The 20,902-nt window shown below is 41.0% G+C and overlaps 1 protein-coding gene across 1 annotated transcript in view; it reads left to right on the top strand.

Moving 5' to 3' along the window:
* Positions 1-8,375: 8,375 nt before the first annotated feature.
* The window catches only part of LOC123758394 (putative serine protease K12H4.7), a 102,230-nt gene continuing 89,703 nt past the window's right edge, over positions 8,376-20,902 (top strand). Inside the window, exon 1 of the mRNA XM_069322429.1 lies at positions 8,376-8,659. Coding sequence (XP_069178530.1) covers positions 8,483-8,659 — 177 coding nt within the window. The 5' untranslated portion in view covers positions 8,376-8,482. The remainder of the gene's footprint in view (positions 8,660-20,902) is intronic.

Below are 20,902 nucleotides of genomic sequence, written 5' to 3'. Positions count from 1 at the left end.
TCTGAAACATAATACAGGGTACAAAACATAATCGAATCTGCCCATAGTAGGAAAACAGCATGTCAAGGATTTGGGAATAATGATGTCCGAAGACCAAACGTTTAGGGAGCATAACCCAGCAAATTTTGCGGCAGCCAGAAAAATGATGAGATGGATTACGAGAACTTTCAAATCCAGGGATCCCATCACAATGGTGGTACTCTTCAAGTCACTTGTGTTGTCCTGTCTTGAGTACTGCTCAGTACTCACTTCCCCCTTCAGAGCAGGAGAGATTGCTGAAATAGAGGGAATACAGAGAACATACAGCACGCATAGACGCGATAAAGCACCTAAATATTTAGATTGTCTCAAAGCTCTCCAAATGTACTCACTAGAAATGAGACGAGAGAGATACCAAATAATATACACATGGAAAATACTGGAGGGTCACGTCCCAAATCTACACAGTAAAATAACAACATACTGGAGTGAACGATATGAAAGAAAATGCAGAACAGAACCAGTGAAGAGCAGAGGTGCCATAGGCACAATTAGAGAACACTGTATAAACATCAGAGGTCCGCAGTTGTTCAACTTCCTCCCAGCGACTATTAGAAATATTGCCGGAACATCCGTGGACATCTTCAAGAGAAAACTAGACTGTTTTCTAAAAAAAAACGTGCCGGACCAACCGGGCTGTGGTGGGTATGTGGGCCTCCGGGCCGCTCCAAGCAACAGCCTAGTGGACCAAACTCTCACAAGTCAAGCCTGGCCTCGGGCCGGGCTTGGGGAATAGAAGAACTCCTAGAACCTCATCAAGCTGGTATCTCCATGTTTCTTCTAAAAGGAGGAAGAGATATATATGTATGTGCGTGTGTATTTGCAAGTGTATGTGCATAATTGCATAGAGATGTAATAGTAGACACGATAACTAAACTAAGATAGCTTAGTGAGAAGAAGAACAGCTCTGGATATGGTGTGATCATGCTGTTTAGCATAAGCTATGCATAAGCCATGCAACAGAAACAAATATGTGAAACAACCTAATACATGGAGTTTTAAAGGGTATAGCGATGTGTATTTTCCTGTCGATTCCTCTTAGAATTTGTAGGTATTGATCGTGTCTCCCCGAGTTCTCCTGTTTTCCAGTGATGAATAGTGCATTTCACAAAGCCTTTCCTCATAACTCTCACCTCTTAGTTCTGAAACTACCCTACTGGCATACTTAATAACTTTTTCCATCTGAGTCCTGTGCTTGACAAGATATGGGCTCCATGCTGTAATCGCATTCTCCAGGTTTGGTCTTTCATTTGTGGTATACAAAGTTCTGAAGGCAGTTCTGATGTTCGCAGTGAGAGACTTGATGTGCTGGAAGAATCATTTTGGTCTTTAAATCATCTTTGATGCCACTGAGGATGGGTTTAGATGGAGTGAAAAGTAATTTGATGTCAATGTGTGTATTCTCAATGACTCTGAAAAATCAATTTTGATATAGATAATAATATTTTATTTTGATATCAATCAACTATATAAAGCAACCATTTCTTTAAGAACATTGCTTGGTATGAGTTGATAAGCAGAAATACACTGACCCAGTTTCACAATGAAATTTTGGTGAATCGGTAAATAAATGCTTTGTAAATAACTAAAATATTTAGTTTGAACTAACAAAAAAAAATATTATTTGTTGACACAGTAATACCGTTGATAATACGTAGCAATGATTTAGCTACTGAATGGAAGAAACAAAACAAAAAAACGAGATATTAATGAGAACAGAGAATAAGGGAAGAATATGAATTGAACTGAGTGAGAACAAGGAAGAAGTAATGAGAATAAGAGAGTAGTGAGCTGACTGAGAACATGAAGAACGTGTAGCATGCTGTAAAGATAACATGTAAGAATATGTAAGAATCATCTGAGAATGTTAAAGAACATGTAAGAAGAAACTGAGGCGAAGACATGCATAACATAATAATAATAATAATAATAATAATAATAATAATAATAATAATAATAACACTGCACTCTCTTAATCTATGTGCACCAGAACTAACGAGCCACGGATCGAAAAACAATACTGCTAAATGGAAGATGTTTAAATCAGAGATGAACTAGAAAGCTTGCTTGAACAATAAAAATATCAAGATGAGTTGGCTATAGTCATTGGTTATCAATAAGTATTAACATAAAACAGGTTAAGATATAAGATAACATAATGAATGAATGATAAAGGGATAAACGAGTATTACCATTGTTGGAGAGGGGGTAGTTATATACGCATTTGATGGGTAGGTGGTGTCCGTATTGTGGTAGGGTGCCACCCCTATTAGTTTCTGGTGAGCGTTGGAACTGTTAGTCCATGGTGTTGGTCTGAGTGGTTGCGTTGATTGGCGTATGTGAGAGCTTTATCTTCTTTGTAAAATATTCTTATTGTCTCTCCTATGTTAAAACTACCTGCCTGACTGATAATATGATGTTGATGATGTCGGTCGGTTATCAGTCATTCCTTTCGGACAACCAACCCAAAATTCCGTAGAGTGCTTATTTTGACCAGGAGATTACCCTGGATGCTTCTGGCACTTGGAGAGGGGCTCAACCTCACACGTTTAAGGGATGCGGCTCCAATACTGACTTCGTCGACACGTGCAAATACCCACTCGAGCCGCTGTAAGTAAGTAAGTAAATATCAATAGAAGGCACCAAACCGGGAAGGCTATGTAGCACCATCAGAGTGCAGGATAATCAGAGGGCACTAAATATCACCAAGGATGCCAATACGAGAACAAAAACGCACAAGGTGAACGATATCAAAAGTATGAGTCGCCAAGAATTCTATTAAGGGACAAACGACCGCGGGGGACAGTCGGAAAACAAGACACACGCTCGTCCTGGAAGTCAGGACATTTAACAAGGATATGTACGACCGTAAGAGGGACAATGCAATTCGGACAATAAGGAGCAGGGCGGCGCTCCATCAAGTGACCGTGAGTTAAACGGGTATGGCCAATACGTAACCTAGCCAGAGCCGTTTCCCACCACCGGTTACGGTGGCAGGCGGAAGGCCACTGGGACACACAACTCTTAAGAGTCCGCAGTTTGTTACCAAGAACAGAAGACCAACAACTCTGCCATCGGGCAAGGATGGAGGCATGAATAACTGGGTAAAAGTCAGAATAAGGAACACCTTTATGGGAGATGGGACAAGTGCGGATAGCGTCCTTAGCGGCAGCATCCGCACGCTCATTTAAAGAGGCAAAACTGGGAACCCAGCAAAACGCAACTGATTTAAATTTACTGGAGATAAGAAACAGCCAATGTTGAATCTCGATGACCACAGGATAGACTGGATTAAAGGACCCTAAAGCCATGAGGGCACTACGAGAGTCAACTACTACCACGAAGGAGGATTGCCTCTGGGAAAGCAGGAGACGAAGAGCATAGAGAATAGCAGAGTTCTACTGTGAAGATGCTACCCTCCGGAGGAAGGCGACACATATAAGTGTGGTCAGAAAAAACAACAGAGTAGCCTACACTGTCAGCAGACTTAATAATAATTCATCAATACCTTTGAAGGTCTACTGTAGTATACTTAAAAGATGCAGCCCTCAGCAGATATTTATCTCCAAGATATCCATTTACTGCTATGTGAACAGACGCATCAGGTGAAAAAGTCGAAAAAGAATTACTAGGAGATGCACGCCAAATGAGATAAGCCATTCTGAAAAAAATATATATATATAAAACATTTTGATCCAGTGGTCCTTCAGCTCCTGCAGCCCTGCTCTCACATCCTATAGAAGGGAAGGGCCCTTTCTGCTGTTACTTACGTGAGGTCATAATCATTTTTTTGCCCTTATCCTTCTATAGTTCTTCCACATGGAACAGCCTACCCGCTACACATTTTGATACTTGTCCAATACTTTTCGACTTTACATTTTCACTCACTCTCTTGCATAATCAATTTGCTTTTCCTTGCACCTCATACACCTATCTCCTCAGAACAATACTTTTGGTTATTTTACCCCTATACATTTTGATACTTGTACATTACACTTCACTCACTTGCAATATCGATCTGTTTTCCTTTCTCCTCATTCACCTACTTCCCGTGAATGTTCCTTTTGATATTTTAATACTTGTCCACTATATTTTAGCTTTCCCTTTTCATTTCGTTCAAGTGCAAAATTTTGCAACATCTTACAACATTTATCTGGCAACATTTCGGCTTGCAACATCTTGCATCATTCATCATATTGCGAGATATTGAGCTTGCATCATCCTGTAACATCGCAAGCAATGGCGCAGGATGGCTCAAGGATGGTCCGGGTCTCCTTTTTCCCTACTGGCTGGTGGAGGAATAAGACTAGTAGTGGAATAAGAGGGTGGTTGAATATGACTGGTGGTGGAATTAGACTGGTAGGGGAATTAGACTGGAGATGGAATAAGACTGGTGGTAGAAATAGACTGGTGGTGGAATAAGACTGGTGATGGAATAAGACTGGTGGAGGTATATGACTGGTGGAGGAATAAGACTGGTGATGGAATAAGACTGGTGGTGGAATTAGACTGGTGGTGGAATAATACTGGTGGTGGAGTAAGACTGGTGGTGGAGTAAGACTGGTGGTGGAGTAAGACTGGTGGTGGAGTAAGACTGGTGGTGGAGTAAGACTGGTGGTGGAGTAAGACTGGTGGTGGAATAGGACTTGTGGAGGTATATGACTGCTGGTGGAATAAGACTGGTGAAGGTATAAGACTGGTGATAGAATAAGACTGGTGGTGGAATTAGACTGGTGGTGGAATAATACTGGTGGTGGAATACGACTGGTGGTGGAATTAGACTGGTGGTGGAATAAGACTGGTGGTGGAGTAAGACTGGTGGTGGAATTAGACTGGTGGTGGAATACGACAGGTGGAGGAATAAGACTGGTGGTGGAGTAAGACTGGTAGTGGAATAGGACTGGTGGAGGAATAAGACTGCTGGTGGAATAAGACTGGTGGTGGAATAAGACTGGTGGTGGAGTAAGACTGGTGGTGGAATTAGACTGGTGCTGGAATACGACAGGTGGAGGAATAAGACTGGTGGTGGAGTAAGACTGGTAGTGGAATAGGACTGGAGGAGGAATAAGACTGCTGGTGGAATAAGACTGGTGGTGGAATTAGACTGGTGGTGGAATACGACTGGTGGTGGAATAAGACTGCTGGTGGAATAAGACTGGTGGTGGAATTAGACTGGTGGTGGAATACGACTGGTGGTGGAATAAGACTGGTGGTGGAATATGACTGGTGGAGGAATAAGACTGGTGGTGGAATACGACTGGTGGTGGAATAAGACTAGTGGTGGAATAAGACTGCTGGTGGAATAAGACTGGTGGTGGAATTAGACTGGTGGTGGAATACGACTGGTGGTGGAATAAGACTGGTGGTGGAATACGACTGGTGGTGGAATAAGACTGGTGGTGGAATACGACTGGTGGTGGAATAGGACTGCTGGTGGAATAGGACTGGTGGTGGAATTAGACTGGTGGTGGAATACGACTGGTGGTGGAATAAGACTGGTGGTGGAATTAGACTGGTGGTGGAATACGACTGGTGGTGGAATAAAATTGGTGGTGGAATAAGACAATCGCAGTTACAGTTACAGTCTCTGTGGTGTAGTGGTAAGACACTCGCCTGGCGTTCCGCGAGCGCTATGTCATGGGTTCGTATCCTGGCCGGGGAGGATATACTGGGCGCAATTCCTTAACTGTAGCCTCTGTTTAACGCAACAGTGAAATGAGTACTTGGTTGTAACAACGATTCTTCGCGGCGGGGATCGTATTCCAGGGACCTGCCCGAAACGCTACGCGTACTAGTGGCTGTACAAGAATGTAACAACTCTTGTATATATCTCAAAAAAAAGACTGGTGGTGGAATAAGACTGGTGGTGGAATTAGACTGCTGGTGGAATAAGACTGGTGGTGGAATAAGACTGCTGGTGGAATAAGACTGGTGGTGGAATAAGACTGGTGGTGGAATACGACTGGTGGTGGAATAAGACTGGTGGTGGAATAAGACTGGTGGTGGAATACGACTGGTGGTGGAATAAGACTGGTGGTGGAATAAGACTGGTGGTGGAATAAAACTGGTGGTGGAATACGACTGGTGGTGGAATAAAACTGGTGGTGGTATACGACTGGTGGTGGAATAAGACTGGTGGTGGATTTACTAAGACTGGTGGTGGAATAAGACTGGAGGTGGAATTAGACTGGAGGTGGAAAAGACTGGTGGTGGAATAAGACTGGTGGTGGAATTAGACTGGAGGTGGAATTAGACTGGAGGTGGAATAAGACTGGTGGGTGAATAGGACTGGTGGTGGAATTAGACTGGAGGTGGAATTAGACTGGAGGTGGAATAAGACTGGTGGGTGAATAAGACTGGAGGTGGAATTAGACTGGAGGTGGAATACGACTGGTGGTGGTATACGACTGGAGGTGGAATTAGACTGGAGGTAGAATTAGACTGGAGGTGGAATAAGACTGGTGGTGGAATAAGACTGGTGGTGGAATTAGACTGGAAGTGGATTAGGACTGGTGGTGGAATTAGACTGGTGGAGGAATAAGACTGGTGGTGGTGGAATAAGACTGGTGGTGGAATAAGACTGGTGGTGAAATTAGACTGGAAGTGGATTAGGACTGGTGGAGGAATAAGACTGGTGGAGGAATTACACTGGTGGTGGAATTAGACTGGTGGTGGAATTAGACTGGTCTAGAAATTAGACTGGCGGAGGAATACGACTGGTGGCTGAGTAGGACTGGTGGTGGAATAAGACTGGTGGTGGAATAAGACTGGTGGTGGAATTAGACTGGTGGAGGAATTAGAATAGTGGAAGAATAAGACTGGTGGTGGAATTAGACTGGTGGTGGAATTAGACTGGTGGAGGAATTAGACTGGTGGAGGAATTAGACTGGTGGTGGAATTAGACTGGTGGAGGAATTAGACTGGTGGTGGAATTAGACTGGTGGAAGAATAAGACTAGTGGAGGAATAATACTGGTGGAGGAATTAGACTGGTGATGAAATAGGACTGATAGTCATATTCCAATTCCATGGACCATAGAGCTGGTAAAAAGGGGACGGAAGGCAAGGGCGAGGATGGAGAGAACTTAATAAAGGAGCAGGATACAGGTGGAGGCGGGAGACATAGACCGGTGACCCAGCCACCGAGGGTTTGATCTTGGGATGATTCATGTAAGGCTGAGTTAGGTGATCTTGGCAGTACACGCAGGGGCTGGGCTCTCAAGCAGCTGGCTGATGGTGAGTGAAGTGATCTTGGCAGTACACGCAGGGGCTGGGCTCTCAAGCAGCTGGCTGATGGTGAGTGGAGTGATCTTGGCAGTGCACGCAGGGGCTGGGCTCTCAAGCAGCTGGCTGATGGTGAGTGGAGTGATCTTGGCAGTGCACGCAGGGGCTGGGCTCTCAAGCAGCTGGCTGATCGTGAGTGGAGTGATCTTGGCAGTACACGCAGGGGCTGGGCTCTCAAGCAGCTGGCTGTTGGTGATATTTGTTAGTGTCACGTCATTCTTGGGTATTCATTCTTCATTCGCTGGTCTTCGTACTTCAGTGTTCTTCTTACTTCTTTCTTCTGGCTGCTTTAGCAGGCTAGGATGGTCGGTTTTCACGAACTGTTTGGTAATTTTACTTCTTGATGACCTGGCGATGCTCTCATTCCAATTCAATAATACTATATTATTAATATTAACAATATTATATTAATAATATTAATAGCATTATATTAACAGTATAATATTATTAATATTATAATAATATTAATAATATTATATTAGTAATATAATATTATTATAACAAGAACTTAAATGACAAAAGTCTTCCTGTTAATGCAAATTTCTATTCTGTAAAGACTCGTTATACACAATACGAAGAGCCATCTAGTGTTGAAGGGAACAACTGCTGCTGGTGCTGGCACTCCTGAGGAAGACCCGCCACCAGCAGCCCCATACAGGCGCCTCCCCGCGTCGGCCACAGTACCAGTACACTACTGGTACTGTAACAAGCAATTTATATCATGTCTGTACTCATCTCTACAATGATGATATGTAACAAGGAATATATTTCCCAACAGTACTCATCTCTGGTACTTTTGTGGTGGCTCTTATAGGCCTCCTGCACTTGATAGGCCTTAAGCAAAATACCAAACCCATTATAAAGAAGTTTAATTGCGTGAAAACGACTTTTATCTCATGGGCTACTCAGTTAACACCTTTGCCCCCAACTGATCAGTATTTTCAGTAAAACATTATAAATTAAATATTTGTAGTGTTTGTGGAGATAACTGAGTCAGATAAGGTGACGTAAGGAGATAAAGTGGTATCAGAGAGGCAGGAGAGGCACCGGCGCTAGTCCTCCGCCCCAGTCGCTTCCTAGACCTTCAAGCATATACATTGTCTGGCGCTCAAGATTTCCGTTACTTGAGAGGATACTTTGAGAACAGAGTATACTTTGTGATGCAGTGTCTATCAGCCTTGGTGGTGTGTGTGTCCCTGGCGGCGACCGTGGCGGCGGCGGGGCTGACCAGACACGGCAGGACCAGGCTGCCTGAGGGCGCCCAGGACTACCCTGAGCTCTGGTTTACTCAGACCCTAGACCACTTCAACCCAACCAACACTCAGACATGGCAACAGGTAAAGGCAATTGGTTTCTCTTGTGTTTAATGGGATGTCGCTCAATGTGGCAAATTGTGTAAACAGTATTGCTTCTCATTTTATAGTCATGCATGATTTTTGATTGATTGTTGCCACCAGAGGCGGCTAGTTTATTGTGCACCCCATACTCATACTGTGAGCGGTAGCGCAAAAAGCATTATAGAGGGCACAAAAGGTCTTTATCAGACCTCATCTTAAATTATTACATAAACAATTCCATCTATCCTTCACACCTTATAGTTACATGTCAGCTAGTTACAGAAAATGTTCTATTTCAAGAGCTATATATTTACAGTAAGTCATTATACATTAATGGTAGGTCTTATCGCTAATACATAATTGTTTGAACAATGGAGATATAGAGTCATTGGGGAGCTGTTGTTTATTAATAGTCTTCACAATACACTACTCGTTTCTTAATCTCATATGTCGTTTATCTACTGGAAGCGAAATATGGATACATTGCAAGGATTTCAGGTATTTTACCCTTGGTAATAAGATAGGTAGCTAGATCATACAGCGTGAGTTTAGATTTATCTCTAAATGCCTAAATTTTACTACAGTCCAAGATATAGTGTTCAAGTGTGTGCCCCTGTCTTTGTCCACACACTATTCACTTTACTTCATCTAGATCCCTATACAAGCCGAACTGCCAGAGATACTTGTAGCCAAGTCTTGTTCGAGCTGTGACAACATCTGTTAGTCTACTGACTTCGTTACTTGCCCCATACACATGTTTTACTTCACACATTTCATTGTGATGAACAATGGACCTGCTTGTTCCAGTTTGCACTGTTCTACTTTCTTCAAATCCATCCAGGAGTTCTCGTCTAATGACCCTTTTAAGGGACCAATTTGATAACTCAAGATTCCGTTCAATACTGTCTTTATTTACTGCAGTCGTAGCAAGGGTGTCAACTTTATCTTGTTCCTACAAGCCAATGTGAGGAATCCACAACATTTTTATATTTACCCTCTTGCTAAGTATGCTTATATATCTACGTCTAGCTTCTGAGACACGCACGTTATAACTTGATTGCAAACTGTTTACTACTAGAAGTGAGGAAAGGGAGACGGAAATAATTAAGCTGTCTACTTCAGTGTTGTCAATAATTTCGACTGCTACCAGTATTGCTACCAACTCAGCTTGCATTGTGGATGCCCAGTTACTAATTCATATATTCCTTTGAATTGTGCTTCTATCGGGCTGATGAGCAATAACAGCACTTCTTGCCCTCCCTTTTCAGTTTGTATATTGTGCATGTGTTCTATGGTGCTTAATTTAGCAGTAAGCTGAGCATGAGGGGTTGTTTGTGATTAGTTTCTTGGTGGGGTATGCAGGCGTCAGGATGTCAAAAGGTACTATCTGTCAGGGTGGAAGGAAGTGCTGTACTCTTTCATCTGTATATAAATCGCCCAGTCACATCATTTTAAATTAATATGAGTGGCTGTTCTTTGAATCCAATTAGATTCGCTTGTTCCATTTCGAATGTGTTCTAACAGTTCAACTGACACAATGTTGTTTTTGTTATTACGCAGAAGCTTTAGTCTCATCATAAGATTAATTTCAAATATTCTATCTCGAATGCTAGATATATTAATTTTTTTCAGTATATTGAGAACTTAGAACTTAGGTAGTTATAGGACAGCCAAGTATAATTCTAAGTGCTTCATTTTGCATTTTTTTCAGTCTATCAATACCTTTGCAATTTTGCAGAACTAAAGCTGGTGCAAGATAGTCTATCAGCCATGCATGTTCGTAAAGGTCCTGATAATACAGTCGGGCTCGTTCCCTCCTCGCATTCGGAATTTCCGGGATCGAATCCTGGCCGGGAGAAAAATGGTTGGCCATGTTTCCCATCACCTAATGCATCTGTTCATCTAATAGAAAATAGGTTAAAACCTATTTTCAGGTTTCTAACCATTAAACCTAACCCAGGACCTGGCCAGTTTGCTGCCGGGTTGCATCCTGGGCGAGGTCACGAGTTCCACCTTGTGGGGGATCTCGATATAAGCCTTTACACACACACACACACACACACACACACACACACACACACACACACACACACACACACACACACACACACACACACACACACACACACACACACACACAATGACACGCCAGACCTGTCTCCTGCAGCACATATAAAGAGAATAACATCAGCGGCATATGCCAGGCTGGCCAACATACGAACGGCATTCAGAAACTTGTGTAAAGAATCATTCAGAACTTTGTATACCACATATGTCAGGCCAATCCTGGAGTATGCAGCTCCAGCATGGAGTCCATATCTAGTCAAGGACAAGACTAAACTGGAAAAGGTTCAAAGGTTTGCCACCAGACTAGTACCCGAGCTGAGAGGTATGAGGTACGAGGAGAGACTACGGGAGTAAACCTCACTTCGCTGGAAGACAGAAGAGTTAGGGGGGACATGATCACCACATTCAAGATTCTGAAGGAAATTGATAGGGTAGATAAAGACAGGCTATTTAACACAAGGGGCACACGCACAAGGGAACACAGGTGGAAACTGAGTGCCCAAATGAGCCACAGAGATATTAGAAAGAACTTTTTTAGTGTCAGAGTGGTTGACAAATGGATTGCATTAGGAAGTGATGTGGTGGAGGCTGACTCCATACACAGTTTCAAATATAGATATGTTAGAGCCCAATATGCTAAGGAATCTGTACACCTGTTGATTGACGGTTGAGAGGCGGGACCAAAGAGCCAGAGCTCAACCCCCGCAAACACAACTAGGTGAGCACAACTAGGTGAGTATACATACGTAGGAACATTGTGTTGTCACGTGAGCAACACAATGCTGCTCACGTGACCCCATAACGTGAGTTGATTTGATGAAATAACTATGCTCCAGATTACCACCAAGTGCCGTCGAGCCGGTGGGGGAAATAGTCTCGGCCACCATCATCTTTTTACGGTCACGGTTGGTCGAGGGGTTAAGGCACCATGTTCACCAGTTGCATTGTGCGCCTGGCAGTCTGGGTTTGAGTCACTTCTGGGGTGTGGAGTTTTCAGTCGCATATATGCTTGGGGACCATTCAAGCTTGTTTGCATGTGTGTTGCTCACTTGGCCCCACAAAGTGAGGTGATTTGATGAAATAACTATACACAAGATTACCACCAAGTGCCGTCGGGACGGTTATCTTCTTGAGGTTATCTTGAGATTATTTCAGGGCTTAACGGCCCCACGGCCCTGTCTTCGACCTGGCCTCCTTTTAGTTACACCCCCCCCCCCCAGAAAGCAGCCCGTAGCAGCTGTCTAACTCCCAGGTACCTATGTACTACTAGGTAACAGGGGTACCAGGGTGAAAGAAACGTTTTCCCCTTTTGTCTCTGCCTTCACCGGGGATCGAACCCGGAACCTCTGGACTACGAATCCGAAGCGCTGTCTACCCAGCTGCCAGGCGCTCAGTTGGGTGGGTGGGAGAAATAGCCTCAGTTACCATCGTCTTTTGTACGGTCACTGTTGGTCGAGTGGTTAAGGCACTATGTACACCAATTGCATTTTGCTCCTGGCTGTCTGGGTTCAAGTCACTTCTGGGGTGTGGAGTTTTCAGTCACATATATATATATATATATATATATATATATATATATATATATATATATATATATATATATATATATATATATATATATATATATATATATATATATATATATATATATATATATATATATATACATATATATTAGTATATTTTGGTAGGAGTCTTTCCTGTAGACATATATTATTAAATATGACCGAAAAAGTAAGATTAATAATTCTAACACGAATTTTCTCAATCTTTCGTACATTTCTTTTCACTGTTGGTGGTAATTCAAAAATCAATCCTCCAAAATTCATTTTTATTTCTAGTCTGACGCGACACTTGAGCGCGTTTCGTAAAACTTATTACATTTTCAAAGACTTTAGTTTAAACATACGCAACTGAATAGAACTTACACATCTCCGATTTGTTTATATCTACATTTGAGTGAGGTGGATGGGGTGAGGTGGTATTTAATAAGGTATTAATTTCATCAACACAAGACAGAACACGAAACAATGGGTATTGAATAGAAGTGATTGTAGAAAGCCTATTGCTCCATATTTCTTGATGCTTCTATATTGGAGCGGAGTCTTGAGGTGGGTAGAATATAGTTGTGCATTAATTGGCTGTTGATTGCTGGTGTTGACTTCTTGATGTGTAGTGCCTCGCAAACGTCAAGTCGCCTGCTATCGCTGTATCTATCGAGGATTTCTGTGTTGTTTACTAGGATATATATATATATATATATATATATATATATATATATATATATATATATATATATATATATATATATATATATATATATATATATATATATATATTGGTGTATACTGGCAGCAGGTTTTCTTCCAAACATGTTTCATTGAATATGACCGCATATTCTGTATTTATTATTTTCTGGTTTAGGGCTTCTATCCCTCTAACTATTTTCTTAGCATCAGGGCTTAATTGAAATAGGAGTTCTCCAAAACTCATTTTCGTACTTTTAAGGTGAAGAAAAGAAGTGATTTACTATAGAGTGTATTACACTTATTTGTATAATTTGCACGACGTTTCGAACCTCCATAGTTCATTCTCAAGTGAACAGATCTTACAATACTAGTTGATTTTATACCCGCATTAGGTCAGGTGATAATACAATGAAGGTGAAAACATGGGGGGATACATAAGGGATAAACATAGGGGCTGCAGAAGGCTTATTGGCCCATACGAGGCATCTCCTATCTAAACACAAAGATTAATCCAGTGTAATTGGCCTGTTATGTTGGACATTGTCTTCTGTGTTGGCATCGATATGTTCTTGTCTTGTCCTTACTCTCATGGTGGGTAGAGTAAATAGTTCCGTGATTTGGGTGTTCATGGTAGGTCGCTCTATTCTTATGTGAATTGCCTCAATTCACATAAGAATTAATTCTTGAGGCAATTCACATAAGAATAGAGCGACCTACCATGAACACCCAAATCACGGAACTATTTACTCTACCCACCATGAGAGTAAGGACAAGACAAGAACATATATATATATATATATATATATATATATATATTATATATATATATATATATATATATACATATATATGTCGTACCTACTAGCCAGAATGCACTTCTCAGCCTACTATGCAAGGCCCGATTTCCCTAATAAGCCAAGTTTTCCTGAATTAATATATTTTCTCTAATTTTTTTCTTATGAAATGATAAAGCTACCCATTTCATTACGAATGAGGTCAACTTTTTTATTGGAGTTAAAATTAACGTAGATATATGACCGAACCTAACCAACCCTACTTAACCTAACCTATCATGAGGTTATCTTGAGATGATTTCGGGGCTTTAGGGTCCCCGCGGCCCGGTCCTCGACCAGGCCTCCACCCCCAGGAAGCAGCCCGTGACAGCTGACTAACTCCCAGGTACCTATTTACTGCTAGGTAACAGGGGCATTCAGGGTGAAAGAAACTTTGCCCATTTGTTTCTACCTCGTGCGGGAATCGAACCCGCGCCACAGAATTACGAGTCCTGCGCGCTATCCAACAGGCTACGAGGCCCCCCAGACCTAACCTATCTTTATAGGTTAGGTTAGGTTAGGTAGCCGAAAAAGTTAGGTTAGGTTAGGTTAGGTAGGTTATGTAGTCGAAAAACAATTAATTCATGAAAACTTGGCTTATTAGGCAAATCGGGCCTTGCATAATAGGCTGAGAAGTGCGTTCTGGCTACTTGGTACGACATATATATATATATATATATATATATATATATATATATATATATATATATATATATATATATATATATATATATATATATATATATATACATATAAATATATATATATATATATATATATATATATATATATATATATATATATATATATATATATATATATATATATACATATATATATATATATATATATATATATATATATATATATATATATATATATATATATATATATATACTGGCAGCCTGTCCCTAGGCAAAATGAATTATTATTATTACAATTGGTGTTAATGGTTAGTACATTCTATTTACTATTCATATCTGAGATTGTATCCTGAGCTAGCCCGTTCTCGCGAGAGTTTCCAACGTCACTAAACTGGGGTACTAAATTGACCGAACCTAACCTAGCCTAGGACCCAGTAACAGAAAACGGTATATCAAGTCAACTTTACGTGTCGCTATGATATTTGTACATCAGTTTTTGGCCTTCGAGGATTTATACATCAAACGATATGTAGTATTGAAAAGGACGGGCTGAGGTAGCAGTTATTACTTAATAGTCATTACAGAGAAGACAGGTGAGTGCTTTATGTCCGCCAACTACCTGTTGTGTTACTACTAAACTATTCTAACGTTCGAATCCGTTGAAGAAATTGTGGATGGAGGTAGCTTCCACAACTTCTTCTCTCAGTGCATTCTACGTGTTGACCACTTGTACAAGGTACAAGTATTTTCTTACATTTCATCGACTAGTTGTATTTCCAACTTCCACTTATGTCCTGTCGTCCTGCTTTCTCTCAATTTGAATAACTGCTGTCCTGTTACACTTCGGCTGTTCCTCTCAGTACCTTGTATGTTGTGGTTATATCTTCACTGTCTCTTCTGTCTTCCTGGGCTGTTAAATTCATTTCCCTCAGCTAAACCTTTCTGCTTAACCCTCTTACCTCTGTCACTAATCTTGTAGCAAACATCTGTTACCTTCCTATTTTAGTTTTATGCTTCACACCATATGGATTCCAAGCTGGTGCTACATATTCTAGTGTTGGTCTAACAATAAAAACGTTATAGATTATCTTAAAAAGAGTCCTGTGTTACGTATCTAAATGACGTTCTAATATTTGCCAATGTTGCATGTACTGCCGATGACACTCTGCCTGTGTGTGCCTCTGGTGCTGTTAGTGCTTGAATTATATCCACTCCCAAATCTCTCTCAATCCTTCTCCTTTCTCCCTTTCCATCCTCATTACCTTACATTTGTTGAGACTGAACTGCAGCAACCATTTGTTTGTCCACTCCTGGAATTTGTCAAAGTCATCCGGAAACCCTATTGCAGTCCTCGGTTTTACATTAGTCATTAGCTTTAACCGCAAACATTAACATGTACGAGTTCATTTCCTTGTTTGGACCATTCACATAAATTAGGAACAGAATTGGTCCCTAGACAGGTCCTTGGGGACCACACTTGTTACATTCTTTCAGCTCAAGACCTCACCTCTGTACTGTGACTTGTCTTGTGCCAGGTTCCCTTTTACTCAGTTCAGTTCCATTTATTCCAGTTCTCTTCACTGTAGGACTTCATTCCAAGTCCCTGACCTTTCTGTTGTTCCCACGTGTGTAATCTATCATCTTCCTTAGCATGTTTCATGGTCTATCCTACTCCTTTAGCTCCATTATATACTCAAGTACAATAATACAATGATTGCTAGTTCCTATGGGCATCCCATACATTTCTTCTCGACCTCGGCCTTATTTTTGGTCAACACGACGTCCAATGTTGCCAGGGAGGGAGGGGGGGTCGTCTTCACTTACCCCAGTTCGTTCTGTACTATGCTGGTCCAAGAAGTGTTTGTCTGCCATGTTTACCAGTTTCGCTCTCCATGTCTGTCACCCATTTCCTGTAACTCTACCCCTTTATTTGTAATTTCATATGCTTCTGTAATTTTATACTACTCATCTCTAGTACTCTGCTTTGGTTTCGCCCATGGTTCAGTGGTTCCGGCTGTGCCATGACTAATTCTGATAAGGGAAAAAACGTTCGCTGGTCTAGTCACTTTTGCCACTCCATCCGATGACTACTTCCATAGGATAGAGTTGATTCATTATTTTGTTGTATTAACTCTCAGATGCCTGGCCATCCTGTTCTGGTGCACTGCTTTTGCTGCATTCTGGTCTCCTTGAGGTACTCTTATTTGCTTATCTGATTATCTTCGCTTCCTCTCTATCCTCCTTAAAAATTTCTTGTCTAATGAATACCTCATAGCAAGTCCCTCTCCTTAAATTTACACTTTTTTGACTGTAAATATTTCACTGCACTAATATTCTGAGAGATCACTAACATTGGTTGATGCTGTTCCATTTGGAACATACCAAACCTTCTGAAATGTCGAGTTTCTCTGGTTTACTCACTAATCTGTATTTTTGATGAAAATTCCTGTAGTCTCTATCTGATCCCCTCTTGTGCAGTCTGCCATGTGTCTCCCTCTGACTGGTAGATTATAAATTACCACTGATAAGTGTAGAGTAAAATTGGGAGCGAGATCAGGTGTGAAATGTCCATAGAGTTCAACATTAACCCCCCCCCCCTCCATAGGGTTAAATGTAAACTTTCTTGTAGACTTTTCCTGTGGAATTTGAATAGTATGATGTAGACCGCACATTTTCAAATTCTGGGGAAGCATCACATACCAACACAAGTAAAAAAAACTTGCCTCTGTGGTATAAATCTCACAGGACCAGAATATAAATTACTAACATGACAGGAGGCCAATGCAATGAACAGTAACGATATGGATATATCACAATATACATGCTCGTCATACATTAAGTATATAAATGTATACATTCTACATCATAATATACATAGCATGTCCAATACAGCAATACGTAGCATTCCAAACCAAAGGCACATAACGGTGTTTTCGGGGCTACAGGACATTAGGCCTTTGCTATTTACTCCACTTTCCTTATATCCACAAATACATGGAACATACATTTGGTACTAATATATAATATGTATAGGTATATTAAACATACAATGACAATATGTAATATATGCTAGAGTACTGCCAAAAAGAGATTATATAGATATAATAATATTTGTGATACTAGGCTAATCAGCCATGATATCACTATACAGTTTGAACGCATCATACACCAGCCACAGTATGATCATACTGGTGTATGTGTGGTTAGCTCAACACAGAGCTAACTGTCATTGTTATGGCGTTAAGATTCCTTGAACGAAACACTATTGGTGCAGTGATCGGCACTGATTCACAAGCAGCACTACGAGACCCTAGTAAAATTCGGGCAGAAAATCTTGCGATGGCCGCTGAAATCAAGAGAGTTGTGAGAGTATTAACCAATCAGGAAAGAGTCGTTAAATTTCTGTGGATTCCTTCCCATGTTGGAATCTATGGAAATGAACGAGCAGATGTCCATAGAGTTCTGAAGGAACTTGTCAACGACTCAAAGCGGCCCATATGCATTCAGCTATATATATCATAGTCTCCATTTTAGTTTTAACTCAGACAGGAAAGACAGAGCATGAGAGAGAAGGGGAGAGTGGGTGGCAGAGAGAGGGAGAGAGAGAGGGTGAGAAAGAGAGAGCGAAAGAGAGCGTGAGACAAAGAGGGAGGTAGAATGTGGGGGACAGACAAAGGGAGCGGGGCAGACAGAGCCAGATAGAGAAGCGAATAGCGACGGAATAAGAGACAGACAGACAGACAGCAGACATAGAAATGAATAGAGAAAAAGCGTGAAAGATAAAGAAAAAGTGAAAAAGACAGACCGAGAAAGATGCAGACGGGAAAACACTGAAACACACAGTCAGACAGGAAGGCACAGAGACACACAGACAGACAGGAAGACACAGAGACACACTGACAGACAGGAAGACACAAAGATACACAGACAGACAGGAAGACACAGAGATACACAGACTGACAGGAGAACAAAGAGACACACATAAAGACGGGAGAACACAGAGACACACAGACAGACAGGAAGACACAGAGACACACGGACAGAGAGGAAGACACAAAAACACAGAGTCAAACAGAAAGACACAGACACACACAGGAAGACACAGAGATACACAGACAGACAGGAGAACATAGAGACACACAGACACGCAGGAAGAAACAGAGACACGCAAACAGACAGGAAGACATAGAGACACACAGACAGACAGGAAGACATAGAAACACACAGACAGACAGGAAGACACAGAGACACACGGACAGAGAGGAAGACACAGAAACACAGAGTCAAACAGAAAGACACAGACACACACAGGAAGACACAGAGATACACAGACAGACAGGAGAACATAGAGACACACAGATACGCAGGAAGAAACAGAGACACGCAAACAGACAGGAAGACAGAGACACACAGACAGACAGGAAGACATAGAGACACACAGACAGACAGGAGAACACAGACAGACAGGAGGACACAGAGACACAGACAGACAGGAAGACACAGAGACACACAGACAGGCAGAAAGACACAGAGACACACTGAGAGACATGAAGACACAGAGAGACACTGAGAGACAGAAAGACCCCAGGGAGACACATACAAACAGACAGACAGGAAGACACAGAGGCCCACAGACAGATCTGAGATGCCCGGCATGACCCGGGTCTCCTCCTCCTCGTATAATTATAAACCCTTTTAACTGCCTTCCCACGGAAGCCATAATCTATATAAATAAAAAGGGAAATGTTCGTTTGTTCAAAATCGCTAATCTCCGAAAGTTCTTCACCGATTGCTTTGAAATTTTCACAAAATGTTCCATTCGCATTAGAGCAGGTTTTTATATACATAATATACTGATGTCACGACTGTGACGGAAAAAAACATGATTTAAAAAAAACTGTGTTTTTCATGTGAGAAAAATCTTCGAAACCTCTTTACCGATTGCTTTGAAATTTTGACACGACGTTGCATTCGAATAGGCGCGTGTTTCTATATACCTATTATATACATGCCTCACCTGTGACCGGAGAAAACATGCTTTTTTTGAAAAACAACGCCATCTGTTGGATGTAAGAGCAACACACGCTGTAATCTCTCAAAGTTCTTCACCGATTGCTTTGAAATTCTGACACAACGATCCATTCGAATTTGTGCGTCTTTTTATTTACCTACTATATAGATGCCACATCTGTGACAGGTAACAACATGCGTTTTTGAAAAACAGCGCCATCTGTTGCACATAATAGCAACATGCAAACTAACACTTCACTTAACATAGAAAAGACCTACTACATCTTATTTGGAAGCAAATCTACAAGTGCAAAGTGCAGTTCAGCTTCAGATAGATAATGTAAACATTAGCAATGAAAATGATGGAAAGTTTCTTGGCCTATTCCTAGACAAGAAACTCAACTTCAGCACCCACATACAACACATAACTGAGAAAGTCTCTAAAACAGTTGGGATACTCTCCAAAATCAGATATTATGTACCTAACTCTGCTCTCATCTCGCTATATTATGCACTAATCTATCCCTATCTAAATTATGGTATCTGTGCATGGGGTTCAACCACTGCAAACCACCTTAAGTCCATCATCACCCAGCAAAAATCTGCTATCAGAATAATAACAAATTCTGCTTTCAGACAACACTCATCTCCCTTGTTTAACTCCCTAAACATGCTAAACATAATCTCACTCCACAAATTCTCTTGTATCAATTACATTTACAAAACCCTGTTCTTAAATGCAAATCCTGCTCTGAAACTCTCCTTGGACAGATGTAATAGGACCCATTATCACCACACCAAAAATAAATATCTATTTGATATCCCCAGAGTCAAATTTAATCTGTGTAAACACTCTATGCAAATAAAGGGACACAGTCTATGGAACTCACTCCCTAATGAATTGAAAAGCTGTCCAACTTTTGCGTCATTCAAAAACAAAAACTAAAAAGTACCTAATTTCATCTTCATAGTTTTTTACCTTTGGCCTTAAAATTGTACTGTATCTATTGCTACCCAATCTCTCAATCTTTATGTACCCAATCTGAACATCTTTACCATTGTGATCATTGCTGTCTTCTTATATGTGCTATCAATCTGCTGTATGGTGTCAATTAATGTTGTTTAAATTACCAATCAAGTTGTCACTGTAATCAATCAGAGCTTTAATATACCAATGTGCTTTACTATACTTACAAATCTCTCTCATCTCATTTTTTCTTGCAATGTATCTGTTACCATTTTATTAATTCTGCTAGAATTTACCTACTTAAAATTATCTGTTAGATTAAGGACATGCCCGAAACGCTGCACGTACTGGTGGCTTTACAAGATTGTAAATACCATGCTATGTATGCTATGTATACTCTCAAACCCAATGCACCTTCTTGTATATAAATAAACAAATAAATAAATACTAAATATGTCACGAATTCCATTTGA

The sequence above is a fragment of the Procambarus clarkii genome, chromosome 11 (genome assembly GCF_040958095.1).
Source record: "Procambarus clarkii isolate CNS0578487 chromosome 11, FALCON_Pclarkii_2.0, whole genome shotgun sequence".
In the NCBI taxonomy this organism is placed as follows: domain Eukaryota; kingdom Metazoa; phylum Arthropoda; class Malacostraca; order Decapoda; family Cambaridae; genus Procambarus; species Procambarus clarkii.
Note: the sequence above shows the minus strand (reverse complement) of the source record. Positions and strands in the feature narration are given on the sequence as shown.